Source organism: Chiloscyllium plagiosum, unplaced genomic scaffold, assembly GCF_037043375.1.
Source record: "Chiloscyllium plagiosum isolate Xiang-an unplaced genomic scaffold, Cpla_swu_hap1 HiC_scaffold_40, whole genome shotgun sequence".
In the NCBI taxonomy this organism is placed as follows: domain Eukaryota; kingdom Metazoa; phylum Chordata; class Chondrichthyes; order Orectolobiformes; family Hemiscylliidae; genus Chiloscyllium; species Chiloscyllium plagiosum.
The window spans coordinates 20,235,407-20,250,913 of NW_028270178.1; the positions used below are offsets into that span (position 1 = coordinate 20,235,407).

At 53.5% G+C, this 15,507-nt stretch overlaps 1 protein-coding gene across 1 annotated transcript in view; it reads right to left on the reverse strand.

Moving 5' to 3' along the window:
* Positions 1-15,045, reverse strand: part of LOC122545659 (ras-like protein family member 10B) — a 62,186-nt gene extending 47,141 nt beyond the window's left edge. The window contains exon 1 of the mRNA XM_087981577.1: positions 14,104-15,045. Within this exon, the coding sequence (XP_087837703.1) occupies positions 14,104-14,313 (210 nt within the window). The 5' untranslated portion in view covers positions 14,314-15,045. The remainder of the gene's footprint in view (positions 1-14,103) is intronic.
* Between the last annotated feature and the right edge of the window lie 462 nt (positions 15,046-15,507).

Consider the following 15,507-nt stretch of genomic DNA (forward strand, 5'->3'; position numbering starts at 1 on the left):
CTGTGTGCAGTTCCGGTCTCTGTTCCACACTGGGTGTCACTGTGTACAGTTCTGGTCTCTGTATCACACTGGGAGTCACTGTGTACAGTTCCGGTCTCTGTATCACACTGGGAGTCACTGTGTGCAGTTCCGGTCTCTGTATCACACTGGGAGTCACTGTATGCAGTTCCGGTCTCTGTATCACACTGGGAGTCACTGTGTACAGTTCCGGTCTCTGTATCACACTGGGAGTCACTGTGTACAGTTCCAGTCTCTGTATCACACTGGGAGTCACTGTGTGCAGTTCCAGTCTCTGTTCCACACTGGGTGTCACTGTGTACAGTTCTGGTCTCTGTATCACACTGGGAGTCACTGTGTACAGTTCCGGTCTCCATATCACACTGGGAGTCACTGTGTGCAGTTCCGGTCTCTGTTCCACACTGGGAGTCACTGTGTGCAGTTCCGGTCTGTTTTCCACACTGGGAGTCACTGTGTACAGTTCCGGTCTCTGTACCACACTGGGAGTCACTGTGTACAGTTCCGGTCTCTGTATCACACTGGGAGTCACTGTGTCCAGTTCCGGTCTCTGTATCACACTGGGTGTCACTGTGTAGAGTTCCTGTCTCTGTATCACACTGGGAGTCACTGTGTGCAGTTCCGGTCTCTGTATCACACTGGGAGTCACTGTGTGCAGTTCCGGTCTCTGTATCACACTGGGAGTCACTGTATGCAGTTCCGGTCTCTGTATCACACTGGGAGTCACTGTGTACAGTTCCGGTCTCTGTATCACACTGGGAGTCACTGTGTACAGTTCCAGTCTCTGTATCACACTGGGAGTCACTGTGTGCAGTTCCGGTCTCTGTTCCACACTGGGTGTCACTGTGTACAGTTCTGGTCTCTGTATCACACTGGGAGTCACTGTGTACAGTTCCGGTCTCCATATCACACTGGGAGTCACTGTGTGCAGTTCCGGTCTCTGTTCCACACTGGGAGTCACTGTGTACAGTTCCGGTCTCTATATCACACTGGGAGTCACTGTGTACAGTTCCAGTCTCTGTATCACACTGGGGGTCACCGTGTAGAATTCCGGTCTCTGTTCCACACTGGGAGTCACTGTGTACAGTTCCGGTCTCTGCATCACACTGGGAGTCACTGTGTACAGTTCCAGTCTCTGTATCACACTGGGAGTCACTGTGTGCAGTTCCGGTCTCTGTATCACACTGGGAGTCACTGTGTACAGTTCCAGTCTGTGTTCCACACTGGGAGTCACTGTGTACAGTTCCGGTCTCTGTACCACACTGGGAGTCACTGTGTACAGTTCCGGTCTCTGTATCACACTGGGAGTCACTGTGTCCAGTTCCGGTCTCTGTATCACACTGGGTGTCACTGTGTAGAGTTCCTATCTCTGTATCACACTGGGAGTCACTGTGTGCAGTTCCGGTCTCTGTATCACACTGGGAGTCACTGTGTGCAGTTCCGGTCTCTGTATCACACTGGGAGTCACTGTGTGCAGTTCCGGTCTCTGTATCACACTGGGAGTCACTGTGTACAGTTCCGGTCTCTGTATCACACTGGGAGTCACTGTGTACAGTTCCCGTCTCTGTATCACACTGGGAGTCACTGTGTACAGTTCCGGTCTCTGTATCACACTGGGAGTCACTGTGTACAGTTCCAGTCTCTGTATCACACTGGGAGTCACTGTGTGCAGTTCCGGTCTGTGTTCCACACTGGGAGTCACTGTGTACAGTTCCGGTCTCTGTACCACACTGGGAGTCACTGTGTACAGTTCCGGTCTCTGTATCACACTGGGAGTCACCGTGTACAGTTCCGGTCTCTGTATCACACTGGGAGTCACTGTGTACAGTTCCAGTCTCTGTATCACACTGGGAGTCACTGTGTGCAGTTCCGGTCTGTGTTCCACACTGGGAGTCACTGTGTACAGTTCCGGTCTCTGTACCACACTGGGAGTCACTGTGTCCAGTTCCGGTCTCTGTATCACACTGGGTGTCACTGTGTAGAGTTCCTGTCTCTGTATCACACTGGGAGTCACTGTATGCAGTTCCGGTCTCTGTATCACACTGGGAGTCACTGTGTACAGTTCCGGTCTCTGTATCACACTGGGAGTCACTGTGTACAGTTCCAGTCTCTGTATCACACTGGGAGTCACTGTGTGCAGTTCCGGTCTCTGTATCACACTGGGAGTCACTGTGTACAGTTCCAGTCTCTGTATCACACTGGGAGTCACTGTGTGTAGTTCCGGTCTCTGTTCCACACTGGGTGTCACTGTGTACAGTTCTGGTCTCTGTATCACACTGGGAGTCACTGTGTACAGTTCCGGTCTCTGTATCACACTGGGAGTCACTGTGTGCAGTTCCGGTCTCTGTATCACACTGGGAGTCACTGTATGCAGTTCCGGTCTCTGTATCACACTGGGAGTCACTGTGTACAGTTCCGGTCTCTGTATCACACTGGGAGTCACTGTGTACAGTTCCAGTCTCTGTATCACACTGGGAGTCACTGTGTGCAGTTCCGGTCTCTGTTCCACACTGGGTGTCACTGTGTACAGTTCTGGTCTCTGTATCACACTGGGAGTCACTGTGTACAGTTCCGGTCTCCATATCACACTGGGAGTCACTGTGTGCAGTTCCGGTCTCTGTTCCACACTGGGAGTCACTGTGTGCAGTTCCGGTCTGTTTTCCACACTGGGAGTCACTGTGTACAGTTCCGGTCTCTGTACCACACTGGGAGTCACTGTGTACAGTTCCGGTCTCTGTATCACACTGGGAGTCACTGTGTCCAGTTCCGGTCTCTGTATCACACTGGGTGTCACTGTGTAGAGTTCCTGTCTCTGTATCACACTGGGAGTCACTGTGTGCAGTTCCGGTCTCTGTATCACACTGGGAGTCACTGTGTGCAGTTCCGGTCTCTGTATCACACTGGGAGTCACTGTATGCAGTTCCGGTCTCTGTATCACACTGGGAGTCACTGTGTACAGTTCCGGTCTCTGTATCACACTGGGAGTCACTGTGTACAGTTCCAGTCTCTGTATCACACTGGGAGTCACTGTGTGCAGTTCCGGTCTCTGTTCCACACTGGGTGTCACTGTGTACAGTTCTGGTCTCTGTATCACACTGGGAGTCACTGTGTACAGTTCCGGTCTCCATATCACACTGGGAGTCACTGTGTGCAGTTCCGGTCTCTGTTCCACACTGGGAGTCACTGTGTACAGTTCCGGTCTCTATATCACACTGGGAGTCACTGTGTACAGTTCCAGTCTCTGTATCACACTGGGGGTCACCGTGTAGAATTCCGGTCTCTGTTCCACACTGGGAGTCACTGTGTACAGTTCCGGTCTCTGCATCACACTGGGAGTCACTGTGTACAGTTCCAGTCTCTGTATCACACTGGGAGTCACTGTGTGCAGTTCCGGTCTCTGTATCACACTGGGAGTCACTGTGTACAGTTCCAGTCTGTGTTCCACACTGGGAGTCACTGTGTACAGTTCCGGTCTCTGTACCACACTGGGAGTCACTGTGTACAGTTCCGGTCTCTGTATCACACTGGGAGTCACTGTGTCCAGTTCCGGTCTCTGTATCACACTGGGAGTCACTGTGTGCAGTTCCGGTCTCTGTATCACACTGGGAGTCACTGTGTGCAGTTCCGGTCTCTGTATCACACTGGGAGTCACTGTGTACAGTTCCGGTCTCTGTATCACACTGGGAGTCACTGTGTACAGTTCCAGTCTCTGTATCACACTGGGAGTCACTGTGTGCAGTTCCGGTCTGTGTTCCACACTGGGAGTCACTGTGTACAGTTCCGGTCTCTGTACCACACTGGGAGTCACTGTGTACAGTTCCGGTCTCTGTATCACACTGGGAGTCACCGTGTACAGTTCCGGTCTCTGTATCACACTGGGAGTCACTGTGTGCAGTTCCGGTCTCTGTACCACACTGGGAGTCACTGTGTACAGTTCCGGTCTCTGTATCACACTGGGAGTCACTGTGTACAGTTCCGGTCTCTGTATCACACTGGGTGTCACTGTGTAGAGTTCCTGTCTCTGTATCACACTGGGAGTCACTGTGTGCAGTTCCGGTCTCTGTTCCACACTGGGAGTCACTGTGTGCAGTTCCGGTTTCTGTATCACACTGGGAGTCACTGTGTGCAGTTCCGGTCTCTGTATCTCACTGGGTGTCACTGTGTGCAGTTCCGGTCTCTGTATCACACTGGGAGTCACTGTGTACAGTTCCGGTCTCTGTTCCACACTGGGAGTCACTGTGTGCAGCTCCGGTTTCTGTATCACACTGGGTTTCACTGTGTACAGTTCCGGTCTCTGTATCACACTGGGAGTCACTGTGTACAGTTCCAGTCTCTGTATCACACTGGGAGTCACTGTGTGCAGTTCCGGTCTGTGTTCCACACTGGGAGTCACTGTGTACAGTTCCGGTCTCTGTACCACACTGGGAGTCACTGTGTACAGTTCCGGTCTCTGTATCACACTGGGAGTCACTGTGTCCAGTTCCGGTCTCTGTATCACACTGGGAGTCACTGTGTAGAGTTCCTGTCTCTGTATCACACTGGGAGTCACTGTATGCAGTTCCGGTCTCTGTATCACACTGGGAGTCACTGTGTACAGTTCCGGTCTCTGTATCACACTGGGAGTCACTGTGTACAGTTCCAGTCTCTGTATCACACTGGGAGTCACTGTGTGCAGTTCCGGTCTCTGTATCACACTGGGAGTCACTGTGTACAGTTCCAGTCTCTGTATCACACTGGGAGTCACTGTGTGCAGTTCCGGTCTCTGTTCCACACTGGGTGTCACTGTGTGCAGTTCCGGTCTCTGTATCACACTGGGAGTCACTGTGTACAGTTCCGGTCTCTGTATCACACTGGGAGTCACTGTGTACAGTTCCCGTCTCTGTATCACACTGGGAGTCACTGTGTACAGTTCCGGTCTCTGTATCACACTGGGAGTCACTGTGTACAGTTCCAGTCTCTGTATCACACTGGGAGTCACTGTGTGCAGTTCCGGTCTGTGTTCCACACTGGGAGTCACTGTGTACAGTTCCGGTCTCTGTACCACACTGGGAGTCACTGTGTACAGTTCCGGTCTCTGTATCACAATGGGAGTCACTGTGTCCAGTTCCGGTCTCTGTATCACACTGGGTGTCACTGTGTAGAGTTCCTGTCTCTGTATCACACTGGGAGTCACTGTGTGCAGTTACGGTCTCTGTATCACACTGGGAGTCACTGTGTGCAGTTCCGGTCTCTGTATCACACTGGGAGTCACTGTGTGCAGTTCCGGTCTCTGTATCACACTGGGAGTCACTGTGTGCAGTTCCGGTCTCTGTATCACACTGGGAGTCACTGTATGCAGTTCCGGTCTCTGTATCACACTGGGAGTCACTGTGTACAGTTCCAGTCTCTGTATCACACTGGGAGTCACTGTGTGCAGTTCCGGTCTCTGTTCCACACTGGGTGTCACTGTGTACAGTTCTGGTCTCTGTATCACACTGGGAGTCACTGTGTACAGTTCCGGTCTCCATATCACACTGGGAGTCACTGTGTGCAGTTCCGGTCTCTGTTCCACACTGGGAGTCACTGTGTACAGTTCTGGTCTCTGTATCACACTGGGAGTCACTGTGTACAGTTCCGGTCTCCATATCACACTGGGAGTCACTGTGTACAGTTCCGGTCTCCATATCACACTGGGAGTCACTGTGTACAGTTCCAGTCTCTGTATCACACTGGGGGTCACCGTGTAGAATTCCGGTCTCTGTATCACACTGGGAGTCACTGTGTGCAGTTCCGGTCTCTGTATCACACTGGGGGTCACCGTGTAGAATTCCGGTCTCTGTATCACACTGGGTGTCACTGTGTAGAGTTACTGTCTCTGTATCACACTGGGAGTCACTGTGTACAGTTCCGGTCTCCATATCACACTGGGAGTCACTGTGTACAGTTCCAGTCTCTGTATCACACTGGGGGTCACCGTGTAGAATTCCGGTCTCTGTATCACACTGGGTGTCACTGTGTAGAGTTCCTGTCTCTGTATCACACTGGGAGTCACTGTATGCAGTTCCGGTCTCTGTATCACACTGGGAGTCACTGTGTACAGTTCCGGTCTCAGTATCACACTGGGAGTCACTGTGTACAGTTCCAGTCTCTGTATCACACTGGGAGTCACTGTGTGCAGTTCCGGTCTCTGTATCACACTGGGAGTCACTGTGTACAGTTCCAGTCTCTGTATCACACTGGGAGTCACTGTGTGCAGTTCCGGTCTCTGTTCCACACTGGGTGTCACTGTGTACAGTTCTGGTCTCTGTATCACACTGGGAGTCACTGTGTGCAGTTCCGGTCTCTGTATCACACTGGGAGTCACTGTGTGCAGTTCCGGTCTCTGTATCACACTGGGAGTCACTGTATGCAGTTCCGGTCTCTGTATCACACTGGGAGTCACTGTGTACAGTTCCGGTCTCTGTATCACACTGGGAGTCACTGTGTACAGTTCCAGTCTCTGTATCACACTGGGAGTCACTGTGTGCAGTTCCGGTCTCTGTTCCACACTGGGTGTCACTGTGTACAGTTCTGGTCTCTGTATCACACTGGGAGTCACTGTGTACAGTTCCGGTCTCCATATCACACTGGGAGTCACTGTGTGCAGTTCCGGTCTCTGTTCCACACTGGGAGTCACTGTGTGCAGTTCCGGTCTGTTTTCCACACTGGGAGTCACTGTGTACAGTTCCGGTCTCTGTACCACACTGGGAGTCACTGTGTACAGTTCCGGTCTCTGTATCACACTGGGAGTCACTGTGTCCAGTTCCGGTCTCTGTATCACACTGGGTGTCACTGTGTAGAGTTCCTGTCTCTGTATCACACTGGGAGTCACTGTGTGCAGTTCCGGTCTCTGTATCACACTGGGAGTCACTGTGTGCAGTTCCGGTCTCTGTATCACACTGGGAGTCACTGTATGCAGTTCCGGTCTCTGTATCACACTGGGAGTCACTGTGTACAGTTCCGGTCTCTGTATCACACTGGGAGTCACTGTGTACAGTTCCAGTCTCTGTATCACACTGGGAGTCACTGTGTGCAGTTCCGGTCTCTGTTCCACACTGGGTGTCACTGTGTACAGTTCTGGTCTCTGTATCACACTGGGAGTCACTGTGTACAGTTCCGGTCTCCATATCACACTGGGAGTCACTGTGTGCAGTTCCGGTCTCTGTTCCACACTGGGAGTCACTGTGTACAGTTCCGGTCTCTATATCACACTGGGAGTCACTGTGTACAGTTCCAGTCTCTGTATCACACTGGGGGTCACCGTGTAGAATTCCGGTCTCTGTTCCACACTGGGAGTCACTGTGTACAGTTCCGGTCTCTGCATCACACTGGGAGTCACTGTGTACAGTTCCAGTCTCTGTATCACACTGGGAGTCACTGTGTGCAGTTCCGGTCTCTGTATCACACTGGGAGTCACTGTGTACAGTTCCAGTCTGTGTTCCACACTGGGAGTCACTGTGTACAGTTCCGGTCTCTGTACCACACTGGGAGTCACTGTGTACAGTTCCGGTCTCTGTATCACACTGGGAGTCACTGTGTCCAGTTCCGGTCTCTGTATCACACTGGGTGTCACTGTGTAGAGTTCCTATCTCTGTATCACACTGGGAGTCACTGTGTGCAGTTCCGGTCTCTGTATCACACTGGGAGTCACTGTGTGCAGTTCCGGTCTCTGTATCACACTGGGAGTCACTGTGTGCAGTTCCGGTCTCTGTATCACACTGGGAGTCACTGTGTACAGTTCCGGTCTCTGTATCACACTGGGAGTCACTGTGTACAGTTCCCGTCTCTGTATCACACTGGGAGTCACTGTGTACAGTTCCGGTCTCTGTATCACACTGGGAGTCACTGTGTACAGTTCCAGTCTCTGTATCACACTGGGAGTCACTGTGTGCAGTTCCGGTCTGTGTTCCACACTGGGAGTCACTGTGTACAGTTCCGGTCTCTGTACCACACTGGGAGTCACTGTGTACAGTTCCGGTCTCTGTATCACACTGGGAGTCACCGTGTACAGTTCCGGTCTCTGTATCACACTGGGAGTCACTGTGTGCAGTTCCGGTCTCTGTACCACACTGGGAGTCACTGTGTACAGTTCCGGTCTCTGTATCACACTGGGAGTCACTGTGTACAGTTCCGGTCTCTGTATCACACTGGGTGTCACTGTGTAGAGTTCCTGTCTCTGTATCACACTGGGAGTCACTGTGTGCAGTTCCGGTCTCTGTTCCACACTGGGAGTCACTGTGTGCAGTTCCGGTTTCTGTATCACACTGGGAGTCACTGTGTGCAGTTCCGGTCTCTGTATCTCACTGGGTGTCACTGTGTGCAGTTCCGGTCTCTGTATCACACTGGGAGTCACTGTGTACAGTTCCGGTCTCTGTTCCACACTGGGAGTCACTGTGTGCAGCTCCGGTTTCTGTATCACACTGGGTTTCACTGTGTACAGTTCCGGTCTCTGTATCACACTGGGAGTCACTGTGTACAGTTCCAGTCTCTGTATCACACTGGGAGTCACTGTGTGCAGTTCCGGTCTCTGTTCCACACTGGGTGTCACTGTGTACAGTTCTGGTCTCTGTATCACACTGGGAGTCACTGTGTATAGTTCCGGTCTCCATATCACACTGGGAGTCACTGTGTGCAGTTCCGGTCTCTGTTCCACACTGGGAGTCACTGTGTGCAGTTCCGGTCTGTTTTCCACACTGGGAGTCACTGTGTACAGTTCCGGTCTCTGTATCACACTGGGAGTCACTGTGTACAGTTCCGGTCTCTGTATCACACTGGGAGTCACTGTGTCCAGTTCCGGTCTCTGTATCACACTGGGTGTCACTGTGTAGAGTTCCTGTCTCTGTATCACACTGGGAGTCACTGTGTGCAGTTCCGGTCTCTGTATCACACTGGGAGTCACTGTATGCAGTTCCGGTCTCTGTATCACACTGGGAGTCACTGTGTACAGTTCCGGTCTCTGTATCACACTGGGAGTCACTGTGTACAGTTCCAGTCTCTGTATCACACTGGGAGTCACTGTGTGCAGTTCCGGTCTCTGTTCCACACTGGGTGTCACTGTGTACAGTTCTAGTCTCTGTATCACACTGGGAGTCACTGTGTACAGTTCCGGTCTCCATATCACACTGGGAGTCACTGTGTGCAGTTCCGGTCTCTGTTCCACACTGGGAGTCACTGTGTACAGTTCCGGTCTCTATATCACACTGGGAGTCACTGTGTACAGTTCCAGTCTCTGTATCACACTGGGGGTCACCGTGTAGAATTCCGGTCTCTGTTCCACACTGGGAGTCACTGTGTACAGTTCCGGTCTCTGCATCACACTGGGAGTCACTGTGTACAGTTCCAGTCTCTGTATCACACTGGGAGTCACTGTGTGCAGTTCCAGTCTGTGTTCCACACTGGGAGTCACTGTGTACAGTTCCGGTCTCTGTACCACACTGGGAGTCACTGTGTACAGTTCCGGTCTCTGTATCACACTGGGAGTCACTGTGTCCAGTTCCGGTCTCTGTATCACACTGGGTGTCACTGTGTAGAGTTCCTGTCTCTGTATCACACTGGGAGTCACTGTGTGCAGTTCCGGTCTCTGTATCACACTGGGAGTCACTGTGTGCAGTTCCGGTCTCTGTATCACACTGGGAGTCACTGTGTGCAGTTCCGGTCTCTGTATCACACTGGGAGTCACTGTGTGCAGTTCCGGTCTCTGTATCACACTGGGAGTCACTGTGTGCAGTTCCGGTCTCTGTATCACACTGGGAGTCACTGTATGCAGTTCCGGTCTCTGTATCACACTGGGAGTCACTGTGTACAGTTCCAGTCTCTGTATCACACTGGGAGTCACTGTGTACAGTTCCGGTCTCTGTACCACACTGGGAGTCACTGTGTACAGTTCCGGTCTCTGTATCACAATGGGAGTCACTGTGTCCAGTTCCGGTCTCTGTATCACACTGGGTGTCACTGTGTAGAGTTCCTGTCTCTGTATCACACTGGGAGTCACTGTGTGCAGTTCCGGTCTCTGTATCACACTGGGAGTCACTGTGTGCAGTTCCGGTCTCTGTATCACACTGGGAGTCACTGTGTGCAGTTCCGGTCTCTGTATCACACTGGGAGTCACTGTGTGCAGTTCCGGTCTCTGTATCACACTGGGAGTCACTGTATGCAGTTCCGGTCTCTGTATCACACTGGGAGTCACTGTGTACAGTTCCAGTCTCTGTATCACACTGGGAGTCACTGTGTGCAGTTCCGGTCTCTGTTCCACACTGGGTGTCACTGTGTACAGTTCTGGTCTCTGTATCACACTGGGAGTCACTGTGTACAGTTCCGGTCTCCATATCACACTGGGAGTCACTGTGTGCAGTTCCGGTCTCTGTTCCACACTGGGAGTCACTGTGTACAGTTCTGGTCTCTGTATCACACTGGGAGTCACTGTGTACAGTTCCGGTCTCCATATCACACTGGGAGTCACTGTGTACAGTTCCGGTCTCCATATCACACTGGGAGTCACTGTGTACAGTTCCAGTCTCTGTATCACACTGGGGGTCACCGTGTAGAATTCCGGTCTCTGTATCACACTGGGAGTCACTGTGTGCAGTTCCGGTCTCTGTATCACACTGGGGGTCACCGTGTAGAATTCCGGTCTCTGTATCACACTGGGTGTCACTGTGTGCAGTTCCGGTCTCTGTTCCACACTGGGAGTCACTGTGTGCAGTTCCGGTCTCTGTACCACACTGGGAGTCACTGTGTACAGTTCCGGTCTCTGTATCACACTGGGAGTCACTGTGTACAGTTCCGGTCTCTGTATCACACTGGGTGTCACTGTGTAGAGTTCCTGTCTCTGTATCACACTGGGAGTCACTGTGTGCAGTTCCGGTCTCTGTTCCACACTGGGAGTCACTGTGTGCAGTTCCGGTTTCTGTATCACACTGGGAGTCACTGTGTGCAGTTCCGGTCTCTGTACCACACTGGGAGTCACTGTGTACAGTTCCGGTCTCTGTATCACACTGGGAGTCACTGTGTACAGTTCCGGTCTCTGTATCACACTGGGTGTCACTGTGTAGAGTTCCTGTCTCTGTATCACACTGGGAGTCACTGTGTGCAGTTCCGGTCTCTGTTCCACACTGGGAGTCACTGTGTGCAGTTCCGGTTTCTGTATCACACTGGGAGTCACTGTGTGCAGTTCCGGTCTCTGTATCTCACTGGGTGTCACTGTGTGCAGTTCCGGTCTCTGTATCACACTGGGAGTCACTGTGTACAGTTCCGGTCTCTGTTCCACACTGGGAGTCACTGTGTGCAGCTCCGGTTTCTGTATCACACTGGGTGTCACTGTGTGCAGTTCCAGTCTCTGTATCACACTGGGAGTCACTGTGTACAGTTCCGGTCTCTGTTCCACACTGGGAGTCACTGTGTACAGTTCCGGTCTCTGTATCACACTGGGAGTCACTGTGTACAGTTCCAGTCTCTGTATCACACTGGGAGTCACTGTGTGCAGTTCCAGTCTGTGTTCCACACTGGGAGTCACTGTGTACAGTTCCGGTCTCTGTACCACACTGGGAGTCACTGTGTACAGTTCCGGTCTCTGTATCACACTGGGAGTCACTGTGTCCAGTTCCGGTCTCTGTATCACACTGGGTGTCACTGTGTAGAGTTCCTGTCTCTGTATCACACTGGGAGTCACTGTGTGCAGTTCCGGTCTCTGTATCACACTGGGAGTCACTGTGTGCAGTTCCGGTCTCTGTATCACACTGGGAGTCACTGTGTGCAGTTCCGGTCTCTGTATCACACTGGGAGTCACTGTGTACAGTTCCGGTCTCTGTATCACACTGGGAGTCACTGTGTACAGTTCCCGTCTCTGTATCACACTGGGAGTCACTGTGTACAGTTCCGGTCTCTGTATCACACTGGGAGTCACTGTGTACAGTTCCAGTCTCTGTATCACACTGGGAGTCACTGTGTGCAGTTCCGGTCTCTGTACCACACTGGGAGTCACTGTGTACAGTTCCGGTCTCTGTATCACACTGGGAGTCACTGTGTACAGTTCCGGTCTCTGTATCACACTGGTTGTCACTGTGTAGAGTTCCTGTCTCTGTATCATACTGGGAGTCACCGTGTACAGTTCCGATCTCTGTATCACACTGGGAGTCACCGTGTGCAGTTCCGGTCTCTGTATCACACTGGGAGTCACTGTGTGTGGTTTTAATGACGAATGGGATTTGGTGGTAGGAGTGTGAGCTGTCTCCAAGCTGTGCATCACATTCCACATCTTGTTCAACAGCTGCCCATTCTGAACCTGTGGTCATGCACCACTTCGAACGAGGAGGGCAGCAGATACATGGGAGCAGCAGCATCTCCATCCTGACCCTGGAACTCTCTGGAAGCTGCCTTCAGTGTCCAGAAGCTGGAGCCTACCACTGCCTCCTTCAGGCCAACCTGGGCTGGTGCAGCCAGCCACTTCCTCATCACCCGAAGAATTCTAGAGGGAAATGAGTGGCAGAATTGGCGCGAGGGCTCCGGGCTCTGCCCCCACGCCCACCCCCACCTTCTCGGTGGTTTGGCATTGCGAACGCATTGACACCCCCCTCCAAGGGAAGTGGGCCCTCCGCGGTTGGCGCTGCTGAGGGCATGGGTTCAAGACCATTTCATTTCAGTGTTGCTGCCTGGCGCGCCCTCCAACACCACCATCCCCCCCCACCCCCAACCTCATGGCCAATCTGCTCGCCCAGTGGTAGCCAGCAGGAGGCACCCTCTCTCTGTCCCACCCAACACCAGACTCACTGACAGAGCAGTGCGTCGGGATGTCGAGGGAGGAGCGTGGGGTGAAGGGGATATCCCTGAGGGGCGCACGGTGCCAGCTATGCTAGCGGGACATGGAGTGAGGTGTCACCTGAAGGACAAGAACAAGTGGCAATCGACAATAGGTGCAGGAGTAGGCCATTCTGCCCTTTGAGCCTGCACCACCATTCAATATGATCATGGCTGATCATCCTTAATCAGTATCCTGTTCCTGCCTTATCTCCATAACCCTTGATTCCACTACCCTTGAGAGCTGTATCCAACTCTTTCTTAAATGAATCCAGAGACTGGGCCTCCACTGCCCTCTGGGGCAGAGCATTCCACACAGCCACCACTCTCTGGGTGAAGAAGTTTCTCCTCATCTCTGCCCTAAATGGTCTACCCCATATTTTTAAGCTGTGTCCTCTGGTTCGGCACTCACCCATCAGCGGAAACATGTTTCCTGCCTCCAGAGTGTCCAATCCTTTAGTAATCTGATTCGTCTCAATCAGATCCCCTCTCAGTCTTCTAAACTCAAGCTCAGTCGCTCCAGTCTTTCAGCGTAAGATAGTCCAGCCATTCCAGGAATTGACCTCGTGAACCTACGCTTCACTCCCTCAATAGCTAGAATGTCTTTCCTCAAATTTGGAGACCAGAACTGCACATGATACTCCAGGCGTGGTCTCACCAGGGCCCTGTACAGCTGCAGAAGAACCTCTTTGCTCCTAGACTCAATTCCTCTTGTTATGAAGGCCAGCATGCCATTTGCTTTCTTCGCTGCCTGCTCTACCTGCATGTTGTTTAAGGCAGCCAGTGGCTGGATTGAGATGGGGTTTGAAGGTGCACCTTGGGTGAGGGTGGGGGAGATGGGGTGGGGAAGTGAGAAAAGCCCAGAGGTGTTATCAATCCAGAGACCCCGTTAATGTCTGAGGCCGGACTTCTAAACCTGCCACAGTTGGTGGCGAACTGTGGATCCAGTACAGATCTGGAGTGCAGAGTGGAACGCCGACTGGGAAACCATTGTTGGGGGGAAACCCACCAATGGGTTCACAAATGTCCTGAACTCCACCTGACTCCAGACCCACAGCAACGCGGCTCCCCCTCAGCTGCCCTCCGGGATGGGCAATAAATACCAGGCCCGGCCAGTAATAGCCCTCGCCCCGTGAATGAATCTTAAAAAGAGTGGAGCGTTCGAGAGGAAATGGGGATGGGTCGGCCATCTTGATGGCCCTGTGTAAAGGCCAGTCCAGGCTCAGTGGGCCAAATGGCCTGGCGCCATTGGGGTAGCGGAGCCAGGGGTTCCCTCACCTGTTGGTTATCGGTGAAGGCCAGCGACGCTGGGATGTCCAAGATGACCAGGTGGTAAATGCGGTCGTTCAGGACGACAGAGGGGTGGTATACCCCGCTGTGCGGGGCCCGGGCGCCCTCTGCAAACTGGTTCCACACAAACTGCTGGATGATGGCCGTCTTGCCCACCCCAGGGGCGCCCAGGATGGCGATCTTCAGGAAGTCAGCCATTGGAGGGAGGGAAGCGCTGCCTCGATGGGCAGCAATAGCTCAAAGTTGGGGGGGGGGGGGGAGGGATGGGGTGCAGTCCGTCAGTTCCCCTCCTCGGCGCCGAGCGGAGAGCAATCCTTCACGGGTCAACGAGAGATTCCCAAGCGGCCCTCGACCGAGGGCTTCATCCTCAGTGGGTCAGAGTGAGGATCTGCCGAAGCGTCCGCCCAGTGTCCTCCTCGTCCCCCGGACTCCGGCAGGGAAAGGATCAAGTTTCTGGGACTTGCGTCTCTCGTCCGGGTTCGGGAATGCTCGGAACGTTTGCCCTCCTGGTGGGACTTTTCAGGCTGACCGGCTCCTGGCTTTCTGCCCCATGCAGAAGCATTGCCACGGGAGACAGCCTTTTGCCGGTGGGTTCCTGGGTCTGTCTCACTGCTCGGCTTTCCTTCCGACCTCCGCCAACTCGGGAGAGAGGATCACCGCCTTCCAGATCCCCACCCGGCTCCCCGGTCTCTTCCTCGGTTGAGGCCCCTCCTCGGTTTCAAAGCATCCCCGCCCGGTCCCGTTTCACGGATTCGGAACGCTCCCTGACTCCCGGTCGCTCCGCATCCCTAAGGGGCGACGGTCTGGGTGTCTGGGCCCGGTGAAGCACCGGGACGGGCGGTGTATTCCCGCATCTTCGGTCCTCGGAAGCTGGCAGGGAAGAGCTGACGTGACGCACTCGTTTGACGGGGGGGGGGGGGGCACAGGGGGGAGGGGGTGGAGGGGTTGGGGGGGATAGGCGGAGTTAGTCTCCTCCAGAACGGGCCCTCCCTGACCAGACCTCTCGCCCCACCTTGTGCGCACCCGGGAAATTTCGGGGAATGTCAACCAGAGAAGGTCAAGGTGCAGGCTTTGGGCTGGTGGGGGTGGGTGGTCACAGTGCCCTCGGTTTGCCCCGAATGTTGGGGGCGCGGGTCGGTTGGCTTTTGGAAGGGGGATGGGTTGGTTGTGGGAGAGGGGAGGGGGTGCGGTGTTCAGACAAACAGGGAGAAGTGGCTGGTGAGGTGACTGGACCAGGCCGGGTGAGTTGGTTCACAAAAATTATCTTCTGGGGCCGATGCACAGCAAGATCCCACAGAGCAGCCAGGCCCGCCTTGCCAGCCCGGACTGGCATTAACGGAAGAGAGTCGATGTAGACCGTGTGGGACTCCTGTCCCTCAGCAGCGGAACTGC